The following is a 15095-nucleotide window of genomic DNA, read 5'->3' on the forward strand; positions in this document are numbered from 1 at the left end:
AAAGAGATGAAAGTAGCAGGAGAAAGAGAGATCAGTATTGACTCGAGCTAAAGGACGGAAACTGATAGAGACAGGGAAACTGAAAGATTGCTGCGTCTGTTTCTCCAGTCTATTAGTTCTGTGTCTTTGTAGGATCTCTCCTGGGAAACAGAAGATATAACCCTCTAAAGTCTCCCTGCTTCATGTAGGGTCAAGATCTTTTTGATCAGGGGTGGCTGGGGATAAAAGCACAGGAGGGGGTCGGGAGAAAAGAAGCCGGAGTAAAACTGAGGCGGCGAGAATGGAGGATGAGTGACAGAAGATGGGGCTTGAGAGAAAAAAGGGAGTGAGGGTGTGGCGTCTGAGTTTGATGGTAAGATGAGGTGGACAGACAAGGATTTCACGCTGTCTGCTTCAGCATCAAGCTGAAGGGGGAACTTCAGAGGGGCAGTTATAGGAAGGATGTTTCTCAATCATCATCCTCATCACAGTTACAGTGTGTGGCACCATTTAACGAAGGCCGTGAATTGGTTTCATATGTCAAGAAAAACAAGTGTCAGCAGTTGTTGGCATGTGTGTGCAGCTGTCGAAGAGACACACACACACCCACACACGATGTGGCAGACACAGAGCGCTGCTTCCATTCTGACTCCCAGAGGGAGGGCTTTACATCATAGGCTTGATATTGATTACAGAGACTATGAGATGCATGGCTGACACCAGATACTGCAGCCATATGTCCTCAAGAAATTACTGTGACTATCCCACACACATACACACTTTTAGCCCTTTGAAACCTGGCACAGACTTCTCATCACCCATCCTCCTTCCTCACACACTGCTTATGACGTCCACTCACCCTGGCCCCTGGTGCCAGAGGTTGCAGGGTCCTTGCAACAAATATTGCTTAGTTTATCCTATTTAATCATGGTTGTTGGATGATCTTTACGTTGTAGCACCCTACATTAATGGATGTACAAGTGTACACACACAGCTATGATGCCCTCCTTATTGCAGCCCCTTATACGCAGCATCATGATTACACACAGGTGCTCATGCATTTATACAGACGTACGAACACATTGTTGTTATGTCTGCATCATTATTGCAAAAGGAGCACACCGTCATGTTATGAAATCAGTGTCATATAACCCTACGCCGATGGGATCCATCACTTGTTTTGAGTGTGCTGCTCCTTTAAACAGCAGGCGTGGCTCTCCTACTACGACCCGCCTATCGTGCATAATAGCCAACTCTCCTACCCTCGAATCATATAGTGCAGTAGTCTGCAAAGAAAGTGACCACAGCCAAAGCCTATCCAGCTCGTAGAGCGGTGGGAGTGCGACTAAACGGACTCATTTACCTCAGTGACTGTTTACCATCTAAAAAAACTCGCCGCACGGATCAGCGAGAAAGCGCAAATTTGAAGCAGGCTACTCCTAAAGGAAGCGTTGTGGTTGCTGCCTTTTTTGGAGACTTAAATTGCGCACAGCGGATCTATGAAGACGCAGGCAGGTTTTTCACTCTCGGCACCAGGTAAAACTCCTCTTATTTTATCGACAACTTTTGAGGATGATACGACACCCCCTCACACACACACACACAGACATGGGTGGTTTAGGATGATATATTCACCTCTCTCCTTAAAGTTTGGGATGTTTTCCAGCGCGCCTGCCACTTAATTAACTGATCTGCGCTTTTTAGTCGCAGCTGAATTCTTTGAGCTTGATAAGGAGTTAAACCGTGGAGGAACCCGAATAAACTACTTTACGCACCACTCCCTTGTCTGAACAGGTTCACTGAAAGGCAGAAAGGGTTCCTGTATGTCCAATTAATCTGTTTGAGTTTAATTTAATCACTCTGTTTTCTGCTGAGCACTCAGTCGAATCACCAAACCCCCATCTCTCTCTCTCTCTCTCCCTCCCTGTCACAGTATACTACTAAAACAGTGTTATGTAATGAAACACTGTTGCGAAACTTGAACTTCTCAGCAGCAGTTTTTTAACATTGCAGCGTGTATTCAGGAGACTTTATAGCATTTAAAATCATTTAAAATGGTGGTTTCGATCTTTATTGACCTTACAAGGACTTAATGTCCCGGTTCTGAAGAGATGATCTGCCACACCTTTAAATCTTTAAATTGCTTATTGTTTTACTGTATGACGGAACAGTGTTTATTTCCCCCCGGGGATCAATAAAGTATTTCTGATTACCAAACTATCCCTTATGCATGCAAAAATATATCTGCATTACGCATGGCCACAAAATCAACCCTTTCCTCTCCCAGGGGACAACATGTCTAAAGACAGCGGTGTGATTATTTTGTTGAGAATGAAGCTCAGTTCTGATACAACTCTTGGCTCTGTCTGTCTCTGCAGACACCGGGAACAGGGAGTGATTCACCCCCCCCCTCCTGCAGCCCCCATGCCGGGCATTAGCTCCACTGCTCCTCGTTATGAAAACTGGGACATGGACCACCTCGACCACTACCAACATTATTTCTACGACGACCACGACCCGGACGAGGATTTCTTCAAGTCCACTGCGCCCAGTGAGGACATATGGAAGAAATTTGAGCTGGTACCGACCCCGCCCATGTCCCCCATCCGGGCGGTGGAAGGGTCGGGCAGGGTCGGGCTGCTGTGCCCATCTCTTGGGGATAAGCTGGAATGGGTCTCTCAGTTTTTAGGGCAGGACGATGAACAGCAGCACCAGCACGACCTGCCCTGCAAGCTGACCACGGCCAATGACTCCTTCGGTAACCTGAGCTCCATTATCATTCAGGACTGCATGTGGAGCGGCTTCTCGGCTGGACAGCAGCTGGAGAGAGTTGTTGGAGAGCGCTGCGCTTCCTGTCCTGGGACGGGGGCGGCTGCCAAAGTCGCAGCCGGGACTACAGTTACATCCCCGGGGAGGGTGCAGGGAGCACACGGTGGTGACACACATGCCCTGAACGGGTTGGCGACGGACTGTGTGGATCCAGCGGCGGTCCTGACTTTCCCGTTGACCAGTGGATTCAAGAAACAAGCTGTGTCCTCTGGATCAGAGTCACACACAGACTCATCAGGTCAGTCACAGATGGAATATGCATCGCAGAAAGATATGACTGTATGCGCTAGTTTGACTGTATTAGAGAGAGGCAGGTGGATCACTGTGATATTTAGCAGGGAGTTTTGTCCTAAAATCATGGTGAAGGTAGTTTTATTGCAATATTTCTATTATATTGCCATATTTTCATCCTTTGTGATTCATTAATATGCATAAATGATGAGAGTGTATTTAAACTGAAATGTCATTTGCTTTGGTTATGTGGCAGTAATGGTTGGCATGGCACATGACTGCATTGCGTTACCTTGGTGCATGGAACACATGCTTCAAGCCCAGAGAGCGACACGCCCATTAAAACATCTGCTGCTTGGCAGGTCTCCAGCAGACCAGCTGCTACCTCTCCCTGCTCCTCCAGTCAGACTTATGATAACAATATCCTCCCCACGCTATCCGGCTAGGATCTGACATGAATTCAATAAAGAGTGCTCCTCATTGGAACTTTATGTAACAGGGACAGAAAGTGGAGGGAACTCTTCCCCCCTCTCATTTAAGTCATTATGTCTAGCCTACATTTTCCCTGACTCAAGACCTACTTTTTCCATTTTCCACTCCTTAGAAGCCATATGATTGAGTGCGGTATGTAGGCTGCCATGTGATGCCCGGACCATGCATAATGGTGTGTGGAATGTCACAAAGGGAACTTGTTGCTGCATTCCTCTGCTCAACAGGCTGCGGCGCCAATTGTGTCAGTGGGTGGATTTGGTCCGAGCCAGCCTGGGCTGTGAATAGAGCAGGATTAGCCATTTAGGAGGGCGGCTAGGGCCTGCATAACTCTTTGACACACAAGTTTTAAGGGAGAATTTCCACACCTTTTCAGAAGGGATAATACACGCTCGAAGAAAAGGAGCAATCACAGGAAATAGATGTACGCTTAGGCTTCAATAAAGATCCATTATAGTGTTACTTTAGAAGAATTCACTCCATGTGCCGTGTAATATGAGACATCATCTTTTGTCATAGGAATGCCTGCACCCCTGGTACACAAAGCTCTTTATACTGTGATATTCATATAGATATCACTGCATTCGGCAGAAGTGCAATCACTCTAAAAGTGTGCTCCAATTTACAAGAGCATTTGAAAATCTCCCAAGAGTCTCGTCATTTTGTGAGAATCAAGTAAAGAAGTCCTTTATTCACATTTAATACCCGTTTCCCACTGGTGTAAACAGAGCAGCAAATGGTTTTGGACATGTGCAGCTTTGAATAACAAGTTGGAAGTGTTTCTTAGTTAACCTGCTTCTGCCTCGCTCTATACACATGAATGGAGAGGAGGGAATTTCCCACTGAGGGAGCTGACCTAACACAGTGATGATTCAGAGCATTAGTGAGTGTGTGAGATCACACCGTTTCAGAAGGTTGAAGTTCAATTTTACATAAGCATTTAATTGGCTTAAGGAAGCAGAGGGTGTCCAGTCAGGTTGTTCATTCACATCTGATGTAAGTTTTTTTTTTAGCTCTTATTTATTTTTCAAACATGTATTTTTCTCTTTTAGATGATGAAGATGACAAAGATGATGATGAAGAGGAGATTGATGTAGTGACAGTGGAGCACAAGCAGCAGCGCAAACCTCGTCGGCTGGTCAACGCCCGCAAACCGGTGACCATAACGGTGCGAGCAGACCCCCTCGACCCCGGCATGAAGCGTTTCCACATTTCCATCCACCAACAGCAGCACAACTATGCTGCCCCCTCCCCGGACACTCTGCCAGCACCAGCCGAGCCGCCTCGGAAGAGAGTGCGGCAGGAGGCCTACACTCAGGTGGCGCAGCCTCAGCAAAACTCTCATTACCATCAGCCCCGGCCCGGCCACGTCCCCCTGAACTTAGACAGCAGAAAGTCCCATGTGACTGCTGTAGGGGTCAGGTCGGAGTCACCTAACATCAGCGCCTCCTCTCCTACCTCCTCCACATCGCCTTCATCTCCCCCCTGCTCTTCTTCTTCTTCCTCCTCCCACCTGAGCTCACCCTCAAAACCCCACTCTCTCTCGCACCCGCTCTCCAGCCCCCAGTCGTCAGACTGCGAGGACACAGACAAACGCAAGGCGCACAACTTCCTTGAACGCAAGCGACGAAACGACCTGCGCTCGCGTTTCATGTCGTTGCGGGATGAGATTCCCGGCTTAGCGGACTGCCCCAAGACACCCAAGGTGGCGATCCTGACTCGAGCCACAGAGTACCTGCAGCAGCTGCATGCCAGCGAGAGGCAGAGGGCTCAGGAGAGAAAGCAGCTGAAGGCCAGGCAGCTGCAGCTGCTGCAGAGGCTGGCACAGCTCAAGCGATCCTAAACAGCTGTCACCTTAACACTCACAGTACTGAATGGGACTACAATGAAGGAGAAAAGACACTAATGTTCACTTTGAGTTGGTCACATTGGAATAGTGCGGGTGGATTGTTTTTTTTTTTTCAGTTTTCTACTTTTGTGGTTTGCACATTAGCTTCTGAGGTTGAGATTGACAAGGCCACAAGTCGTCAGGACAACAAACTAGGGACTGATCTTGTGGGGCGTCTTAGGGGCAGATTAATATGTCCATGGTCACTCAATATTTGCCTGTCAAACTGTTATATTTCCCCAGGTGTAAAATATTTAAACTGTTGCTTGCCACAGGAAGGCCTGCTGTGGACACAGAAGTGTTTGTTTGATAAACTGCGCTGTTAACTGCTGCTCTGTTCCGACATCTCCTTGATTGTGATGGGGCTTGTTGTGCTTGCACAGCCGTGATGTCTCCCCTGAAGTTTCTTCTTGTCTCCCCTCTATACATTTTCTGGTCCGCTGCTCCTGAGTACTTGGCATACAACTTTTTCCTGCTCCATTTCCTCGCTTTTCCTCTCATTTTGCCTCCCCTCTATTGGTTCTTTGCATCTTTTCCTCATCAGCAGGTTTCATGCAAGCCTGAGACATGGAACAATAGCATTACAACATATTCTGCATGTCTGGAATAGATGTGATCCTAATGTCTGTGCCTGCAGGTTCCATCTGTAACTTCAGTATTTCCTTATGCACCAGAAAATTTTTTAAAAAGCATTATTTGGAGAAAAAAAAAATCTACTGAGATTCATCCCGATTTCACACAAAACAATCTGCAAAAACACTAAATATTTACGAGTTTGACTCCATCTTTATTATTGTTGTGCCATGGAGAGCAGCTAGAAGATGAATGTTGGCTTCAAAGTTTTGGCTTAAGTTAAATCTGTCAAATATGGTCATCTTTTGCTTGAAGATGAAGCCCACTGGGTTCCAACTGTATATTTCTTTCATCTTGCTGTCTGATATTTGTAATAATTATTTTGCATTTGATGTAATGCCTTTAGAAGCCTTTCAATGTATGTAGGCTATCCAATTGGATGTTATGTAAATAGTACCCTTACTGTACAGTCCCTTCCAAACCAAAACCAGAGCGGTCTACTATACTCATCCTAGTTTTTGTTCGGGTCCTGTGTCCTAAACTGGGCAGGGGCCAAGCTTGCTGGCTTTTCAAAGATAACTCAAAGCTTCTATTTTTGTTAATAAAATGATTATGGAAAAAAAGAGTCAAAATAAAACACTTTGAACATTGATCACACTATAGCCACTTTGTCACTTTTTTTGTTTGCAAAGCAGATTTGTTTTTCATTACTTTTCTGTTTTCAGTACGTGTTGACAAAGGTTTTCTACTATATTTTCCTACCAAGTTGTGTTTTTGGTGTGAACTGATGACTAAAAGTTTTGTTATCATAGCAGGTGGGGCTTTATTGGTGGTTTTGTGTGCTGGAAATGAGCATGTGTGGACTGCTTTCTTGCTCTCTGCTGAGCAGAAAGCACCTGAATGCTCCTGTGTTCAATCCAATCACTGTAGCTGTAGTGCTCCTTCTCAGATCTGGTGCGGGTGGTGTCGTGTAGAGGGGAGGGTGGGGACTTAAGAGGATCTGCCGATTAAACTTCTGGCTGTATGTAGCCTTTAGTGACCTTAATGTTAATGCTTTCCCTCTGCTTTTTTTGCAAGCCTGGTGCTCCCCATTGTCCCAAAAGCCATGTGACAGAGAACACTGTAGCTTCTGGATCTAGTACTGTAAATGAGAAGTAGCATGACCTGCTTTACCAGCACTCAGGAAAATCCATGTAGTCTGTAACTCTTATGATGGGGCCAAAGGCTGAGCTTGAGAAAACACCCCCTGTTGTATGTAGGACACAACATCAGAATCGACCTCAAACGTGAGAAAGAGAGCATGATGGATTTAAAAAAAAACACACAAACAAAATCTATCAAAAATGTTTCCCTTCTCTCTCAGAAAGGCTAATTAATGCAGCACAAGCCACCAGTAGCCTTGACTGTAGTTTGTTTTCCAATAGGGTGCAACTCCAACAGGGGTTTGTGCTGTTTTTTATGACATGTGTCTGCTGTGGCATGGTCATGGTAGCAGTGGACATTTCTTACTTACTTTGGGAGTTTAACTATGGTGATTTTGGAGCCTTGTCTCAGCACTTTGTTTGTTTTTTCTGTACCTCATAAGCCTCTGTGTATGAAGAGTAAGTCTGCAAATTAATAAATTTCAAGGTTTGACATCATAACTGATTTGTGTGAGTAATCTTTGTGTTTTTAAATTGGGGAATTATACACACACACACACACACACACACACACACACACACACACACACATATATATATATATATATATATATATCTCATTGTCAGCTGGATGAGAATAGTATTATGCACATTTGTTTACCATAAAAACCACTTGTATGAGTGAACATCCTTCTCTCCCTCCCCCTCCACTATTAGTTCGCAGCAGTCTCCAAGGTAACCTGTCCTAGCATCTTAACCATGGCAACAAGCCTCTTTTCTCACTACTGCAGAGCTCTAATAGTTTCCATAGTAACAAAAAGGACTATGCTGAAAATAAATTAGTAAAGCATTTACCAGACATTGTAGTTCAACAAAAAGCAAAGAGTTGTGACGATAAAATCATTATAATAGATTTTTGCACATAAGCTGGGCTGAAGTAGTAAAAATATAAAATCCATTCAGCGTCACTTACATCTGTGAAATTATTCTAAATAAAATAAAAGATCCTCTCAAACACAAATCCACCTAATCAATAAACGTTGCCACGGTAACGGCTGCCCGTTGCTTAGTAACAGAGCCCACCTTTTCCCCTATTGCGCTAACAGCGCATGCGCGCCGTCGTCAGCTGTGCGCCGAGCAGGCAGCATCATGGCGGCTTCCACTCTGAACGTGCAGCGTGCCTTGCAGAGAGCGATGGTCCCGTCTTTGGTGGTGATTTTAGGAGCTACCGGCACCGGCAAGTCCAAACTGGCAATCGAGATCGGAAAACGGCTTCAGGGAGAAATAATCAGCGCCGATTCTATGCAGGTAGGAAACACGAGGAATGGAGGAATTACACGGAGAGTCCTTGACATGGCAGCCATTATGCTTTTGGTGACACTCGCATTGTTGAAATAATTCGAGCAAAACAGCTGCCCGTTAGCTAAATGAATGTAAATGCAAATGCAAAAGAGCAGAGTTGGTGTGTGAGTGTGGAGAAAGTCAAGTATGAATGCGCAATTTACAAGTCGATAACAACAAGGTACGGCAAAATGACAACACACGATTAAATACAACGTTTCGTGTTCGATCGCGACTCAGAGTTGTAACTTAGTTGGTGTAAAACACGAAAGCACATCTCAGATGTGTTAAAGGTAGCAGAGGAGCTGTGTCTGATCTACATTAGCCTGAGCCTGAAGGGCCTGTAGGAGCCTGAAGGAACATGGCTGCTGCAGAGGAAGCACAGGGATCCAATGATACACACTTGCTCCATAAAGTGACAGTTACAGTAAAGGTACGGAAAGAAAACAGTATAATCAGTATGTAAACAGATAGGGCTCAGAATCATAGACGCATTTATTGCTTCACGCTCATGTATTCTAGGATTTGTCCTGGTGTTTGCTGTGTCTAGTTCTAAGATAACAATTGATGGAGTGCAGGTGTGCAATCTTTACACGGTAAGGAAATGGATAGTCTGCATTAATGTATTTATGGCTTTAATAGAGGTGGCTATACTTGAGCATTTTCTGCATTCAGGGACATTATATCTATACAAATTAAGCTCTGGAATGACACATGGCACTCTTTCATGTCATTATTTAGTCAAATATGTGAAAGCCATAATATTAGGTTGCATTATGTTTAGATTATTTTCTAAGAGTCCTCCACATTAACATTACAGCAATGAACAATAACAAACACTATTAATACAACACACTGGAATCCACTATTTACCCCATGCCTGAGATTAACATTAAGAAATTACACAAGATATTATGATATGAATATTACCTTTTTTCACACCAGCAAAAGGTGTTACAACATTGCATGAGCACTGTTTTATAATATTAACTTATGAATAGCACATAGTTCACATAAAAGAGTAATTATTGTGTGCCAAGTCGCAAATATCTCCACTTAAGAAAAGTGCAGTGAGATGTTATTTGATATGCAATAAGGTATTAAATTAATTAATCAGTAGGTGCAATTCAAGATTCTAACATCATGTTTATTTATTTTTTATGCTTACACCAATGTAAAAGGGTGTGAAATCGTGCGTGAAATTGTTTGTGCGGCTCTGAGCTAAATAAATTAAAGTGATGATGAGTCATGGGGAGTACTGTACTATAAAGAGAACACGGGAATGGTTTTTATCCATTATAGACTTATAGCTCCAGATCCAGTTAATATCTCTGTGCTGCGTGAGACCAGGTATGGTATGGTACCAGGTGTATATGTCCCTCCTTGTATTACTTGTGTACTTGAATTTTAGACTGGCTCTCTAGGCAGGTGGTGGTGAATGCAATTGTTACAGTACGTCTCTCTGTAATGAATGTGTGTCAGTATAGTGTCCTCTGTAGTCATGGAGACACAGTTCCGTGTCAAAGAGGTGACATTTAAAAACTCTCACACTCGTGTCATTCGCTTTCCTTCTCATCTAGCCCCGCCCCTTCTTTTGGTTCTCAGGCTCTGTTGCCACAGCAACCAGGGGGCACGCACACAGAAGAAAAGGTTGGGTACCAGTTTGAGTCTAGGTCACACACATAGAGAAACAAGCAGTGTAACTTCAGCACACATGACAGCAACTAATCACATTTTTCATTACCTTTCTCCAGCCCACCACCCCCTTGCATTGTCCTTGAGAGTGTGTGTCCCTGCGTGGAGTGCCTCTTCCAGCAGTCACCTGGTATTGGGTAAACTGGGTTACGCTAATAACATTTCAGCCCAGAATATCTCAACAACCAGCAGCTCTGGTGAAGAGAAACAGTGGCCTAGTTACAGCACGGCAGCCACAATCTCCACAATCCCTGGCCTTGTTGCTACCCTGCTGTTGGTGTGTGTGACAGTCAGAGAAAGCGAGAGAGACATGCAGACATGGAGTGAGTGAGAAAGAGACTGCTTATGTGAGAATGAGGCTGTGTATAGGCTAGAGCTGCCCTGTGTTGTCTTTGGGATAGGAAACAGTCTGGTCTTGTTTGGGAGAAAGCAGCATTGTGCTGAGCTGGTGCATATTCAGCGCCGTGCTACGCCGGCCCAGCAGCTGATAGTGAATGGGCACGCTGTGGCCACTGGGAAGTGTCTATTGTCCCGGGGAGAATTGGTTCCCACACTCCCTAACACTCCTATTGTATTAATATCACCCCTCTCTCCTGCCCATGCACCATGCCCCCAATCCACAGTTCATTGGACATGCAGGGAGATATTATTCACTCAGTAAATGAACATGCTATCTATGGCAAGCACACAAGTGCTGCGCTGTACTCTCACTGAATGAGCCACTGCCAAATAGTGTAAACCCAGGGTTCCCAAAGTGTGGTCCAGGGACCAGCAGGGGTTCCCACTGGAATTATGGGAAAGTGTGAGTGTGAGTGATTTTTAAGGGGTTGCAGCCTTTATTGTGCTTGTTCATGGTGCCTGGAAGTGGCTCCATATATTTGTGTGTACCCAAATACAAATGATATCTTCACTGGTTTCATGTTCCTACATTTTACACTTTCTCCTCAAATTCAATGCAAAAATGTAGTGAATTTGAATTTGAATGTAGGCCACAGCAAGGTTGGACTGCTCCGATAAATATATATTTTTTTGCGTCTGAACTAGTTGTATGGATATGCACTTTTGTAATTTGTTTGCAATTTGCACTGTATTCTTTCTATTTTGTCCCATCATTTCATTTGCAGGGCTTTACTCTAGGGGCTTTATGACGATCCGAAAAGTCTTGGCTTTGTTGGTTTTATTTCACACAGAGAATCTCAGGTGCACCATATTCACTGTGAGGCAAATCCAGATCTGGGTTAGTAGCACAGTACAGCATATGTTTTACTACATTTAACTGGACTCTGCACCCTTCTGTCTCCTTTTCTTGTACTGCGAACTTAGATTAGACATGGTTTTTGTCATTCCAATCTAATCCACTCATTATACTAGCTGTTGATTCCCATACAGAGTTCTGAAGGAGCAGATATATGGCTGTATGCTCATTTGTTTCTGTTACACTGCTTGTTTGAGATTCACAAGAAGCAGGATTAAATTGCTCAAATCAGGCTTTTGATGAGCTGTAACTGATAGACATTTGTTAATCAACTGTCTCTTCAGGGAAGAAGGTGATTTATCAAAGCATCGCTTGCTGACAACACTGCAAGGCATTATTGGTAATAGGAAACAGTAGACACAGACAGTGACAGTAAGGGGATAGACTGAGTGATTCATGTACGCAGTGCTCAGACTGAAACATTAGACCGGTGTACCTTAAAGCAGTGATCGTATTCTGTCCGTTCTGCTATGCTGCATTTTATATCTGTGAAATGTACTGAGGTGTTCTGTCTGACTCTTCATTTGTCATTTTGTTGTACTTTTCCTCCTCCTTGTTTACCACTTTGTAACTGCTATATCAACAAATGCAACTTAAGTTTATTTAATTACTAACTTGAGGTATGTAATATGCTTTTTTGTTGCTTGCATGGTTATATTAAGGATGACAAATGTGTGTTTGGGTTGGCAGGTATTAAAATTAAAAGGTGCAGTTCACTTTCTTGTGTTTTTAACCATAGGGAAACAAATACTATCACTCATTTTAGTGCTAGCTGCTAGTTACATGCTCAATAAATTAATCGCAGTATTGCAGGGTGTAGTTGGTGCTTGCGTCTGTGTGTGTGCGTGGCAGTGGGAGGGTTGCATGTCATACTAAACAACAACGAGAGGTCTTAGGGGCCAATTTAACAGGTCACGCACATGCATTCCCCATTACTTGTGTGTGTGTTGTGTTTTGGGTATATTGGTGGCCAGTGACCCTTCTCATAAAGCGCTTCTGAAAGGAGTTGCTGCTGCATTCTTTTAAAGGCAATATAAGCAGTGAAAAGCTGAATGATTTGTCAGGCCTTCATTTTCTATTGAATGTGTAAAATAGGGCCGAGCAGCAGGAAAGCTGTTCTGTGTCATCTTGGCCCTTATAGTCCCATAAAAGTGGAATGAGCAATGCTTTCCATGCTGATTCTTAAATGATGAATCTTAAACGTGATGTTCATTTGTTCAAAGGTTATGCTTATTGGTTGTTACACACAGAAAAACGTGCTCCGACACCAGCTGTTTATTTACGTATTAAACACATCCTACACTCAGCAACTGTGCAGCTATGTGTTATATTCACTCATAGACTTTCTCTATCACTCTGCATGTCTCTCCATCTCTCTCTTCCTCTTACTCCCCCTCCCACTGTCTCTGTGTGTCTGCTGTGGCTATGACCTGTCTGGGCTTTGACGTATGTGTTTGTGTTGTAACTCAGGCAGTGCTGCCTCCCACATCCGATTTATGATGCATCTTTTTTTTTTAGTAATCTAAGCTGGTGTAAGAGAGAGCCAAAAAAGAGAGCTGATTAACTCTTTATTTTTGTTGTGTGTGTACGTGTGTGCGTGAATTGCAGTCTGCGGGTGTGGTGATGCGGTCACCGCTACAGTAAAGTGGCGAGGGAGAGGACGATAGTAGGATGCTAGAGGAGGAGAAGGAGGAGGACGAGAGGGGGTGGAGGGGCTACGGCATGAATGATTTATTAGTCTGGCATTACTGGGCCATTCCCCACAGAGAGACAGAGGAGAGGAAGATGGAGGGATACATTGTTGAAGGATGGTACCCTGAGGGAAAAGATAGAAGGGGTAAAGAGAGAAAACAGAGCAGGTAGATATTCTGTTGTAAATGGTGGAGTGGAGGATAAAAACATAGTGCAAGCTTATGTGTATGGCTGTCTCCGGGTGTCAACCATCTGAGCCAGGATCAAAATCAAGGTAGCATTTATAGCAGTAAATGAGTTATTTTTCTTCTTTATTTTGCTGTTGAGTATAAAAACCACTGTGTCACACTTCTACATGCACAATGAGAGTCCTCAGTGCCATGTGGCATTCATGTCAGCAAGAATGCTAACGTCAGCTAACGTAAGAGAAATTAGTTCCAGTGTCTGTGCTTTCAAAGTAAAGGCGTTCCACTGCTGTCACATCATAATGCATTTATTGTGAAACACTTGGTGGACGTTTTTTTAACACATAATTAAGTTAAATACTGGCACTGTTTGGTGCACATACCCATTCAGTCAAACCATCACCATGGCCTAACTACAATCTGAGAGGTGTCCTTTATCTTTTCTTTTTCTCTGTATCTCATTTTATGTCTCAATGAGTGTTTGTTCTGTGTCTTTCTTTTCTCCTCACCCCTCTCTGCCTCTCCTGCCCTCTTTCTTTTGGTTTGCCCCCCCCCCCCCCCCACTACCTCCTTCTTATTTATGTGGCAGAGGAACAGCTGTCTCGTGCGGGGCGTAAGGTTGGCCAGGCAGGCGGGCTGCAGGCCCTGCGGAGCTCAAACACTGAGTTCATTGTCTCATGCACACATACACTCTTCTCTTCCTCGCACACAAGCCACATGGTCGCATCCATTCACATCCATTTAAAAGCGAGACAGGAAGGAGTAGGCAGCTGCACCCACATTAGCAGGGTTTCCATTGAAGTACATCAGTGTGAATTATGACATTTGGAATCAGAAAACCTGAATGGCCCTGAAACCTTCTTTTCAGCAACTTCTCAGAAAACAACCGAAGATCTGACTCAGGACTGGAGCAGTGTGTTGAATTACTTCATGTCTTTTGTGTTCAAGAAGTTGCTATCTGTCCACCTCTGAGAAATGTCATGCATAAGGCTGCTGCGCTTTATTAGAAAACTGCTATGTGCGGTTTTTGATGTTGTTAAATATGACCAGCATACTCTGCAGCCAGATAACCTGCTCAGCACTAATCAATTCTTACTTTTTTCAGCCTATTGTCTCTTAAAACTGAGCTGATGGTGAATAATTTGCATCTTTTCACATCACATGCTTACTTAAGAGAACACTCGACATGCAGTCTTCTCAGTTTGCTCTGATGTCTTCCTCGCGCAAACACGATTAGCTGTGTTGATTTTTTTATCTTTGATTCCTTTGTGGTTCAAACATCACTGCAATCTGTAGCTCATTTCCACCGCCTCAACTGGAAGTCTTAATTTCTTTCTCATTTTCTCTCTCATTTGCAGCTCCCGCTCAAAGCATTTTTTTCCCCCTCATATCTTCCACTGAAGTGGCTCTTTATTTTTCTTGATTTAAACTCCGGCTTTCTTCTGCCTGCTTTTACTCATGGGTCTCCTTGTCCTCTTTAAGGCGAAATTAAAATCACCATAATCTGTTTTTTTGTGAGAGTCTCAAGAGAACGCACTAATGTACATTTGGGGGTGCTTACATAAAGATTATTAGAGAGCGAGCTCTCGCTGCGGCAGGTAAGAGTGGATAGAATGAGTGGAACCTTGAGGAATAGAATGGGAAAGGTGAAACTGTTCATGCTCGGAGTGTGGAGGAAGCTCATTTCATACGCTTGTCATATGATGAAGGGTGTGTAATATAAGTAAAAACAAGACAAAGGCTGTGTGGAGATTATTTTTGCTAACTTATTAAAAGTTGTGTGAGCAACAAATGTG

General features: G+C 43.9%; 2 protein-coding genes across 4 annotated transcripts in view; both read left to right on the plus strand.

Annotated features, from left to right (window-relative positions):
* Positions 1-1265: 1265 nt before the first annotated feature.
* Positions 1266-6641, plus strand: myclb (MYCL proto-oncogene, bHLH transcription factor b). The gene is made up of 3 exons (XM_028400512.1): positions 1266-1515; positions 2358-3046; positions 4581-6641. Exons 2-3 carry the CDS (start codon positions 2404-2406, stop codon positions 5369-5371), a joined length of 1434 nt encoding a protein of 477 aa, XP_028256313.1. The 5' UTR covers positions 1266-1515; positions 2358-2403; the 3' UTR covers positions 5372-6641.
* A 1629-nt stretch (positions 6642-8270) lies between these two features.
* The window catches only part of trit1 (tRNA isopentenyltransferase 1), a 29109-nt gene continuing 22284 nt past the window's right edge, over positions 8271-15095 (plus strand). For all 3 annotated transcript variants that reach the window (XM_028399431.1, XM_028399432.1, XM_028399433.1), the window contains exon 1: positions 8271-8439. In XM_028399431.1, coding sequence (XP_028255232.1) covers positions 8281-8439 — 159 coding nt within the window. In that variant the 5' untranslated portion in view covers positions 8271-8280. The remainder of the gene's footprint in view (positions 8440-15095) is intronic.

This window comes from Parambassis ranga, chromosome 2 (genome assembly GCF_900634625.1).
Source record: "Parambassis ranga chromosome 2, fParRan2.1, whole genome shotgun sequence".
NCBI classification, from domain to species: Eukaryota; Metazoa; Chordata; class Actinopteri; family Ambassidae; genus Parambassis; species Parambassis ranga.

What these genes read in the sequence shown, in the direction of transcription:
- myclb (XM_028400512.1), top strand. Translation starts at nt 2,404, where the DNA reads ATGCCGGGCATTAGCTCCACTGCTCCTCGTTATGAAAACTGGGACATG. An exon ending in GTCACACACAGACTCATCAG is followed by an intron (nt 3,047 to 4,580) that starts GTCAGTCACAGA and finishes TTTCTCTTTTAG; the next exon opens with ATGATGAAGATGACAAAGAT.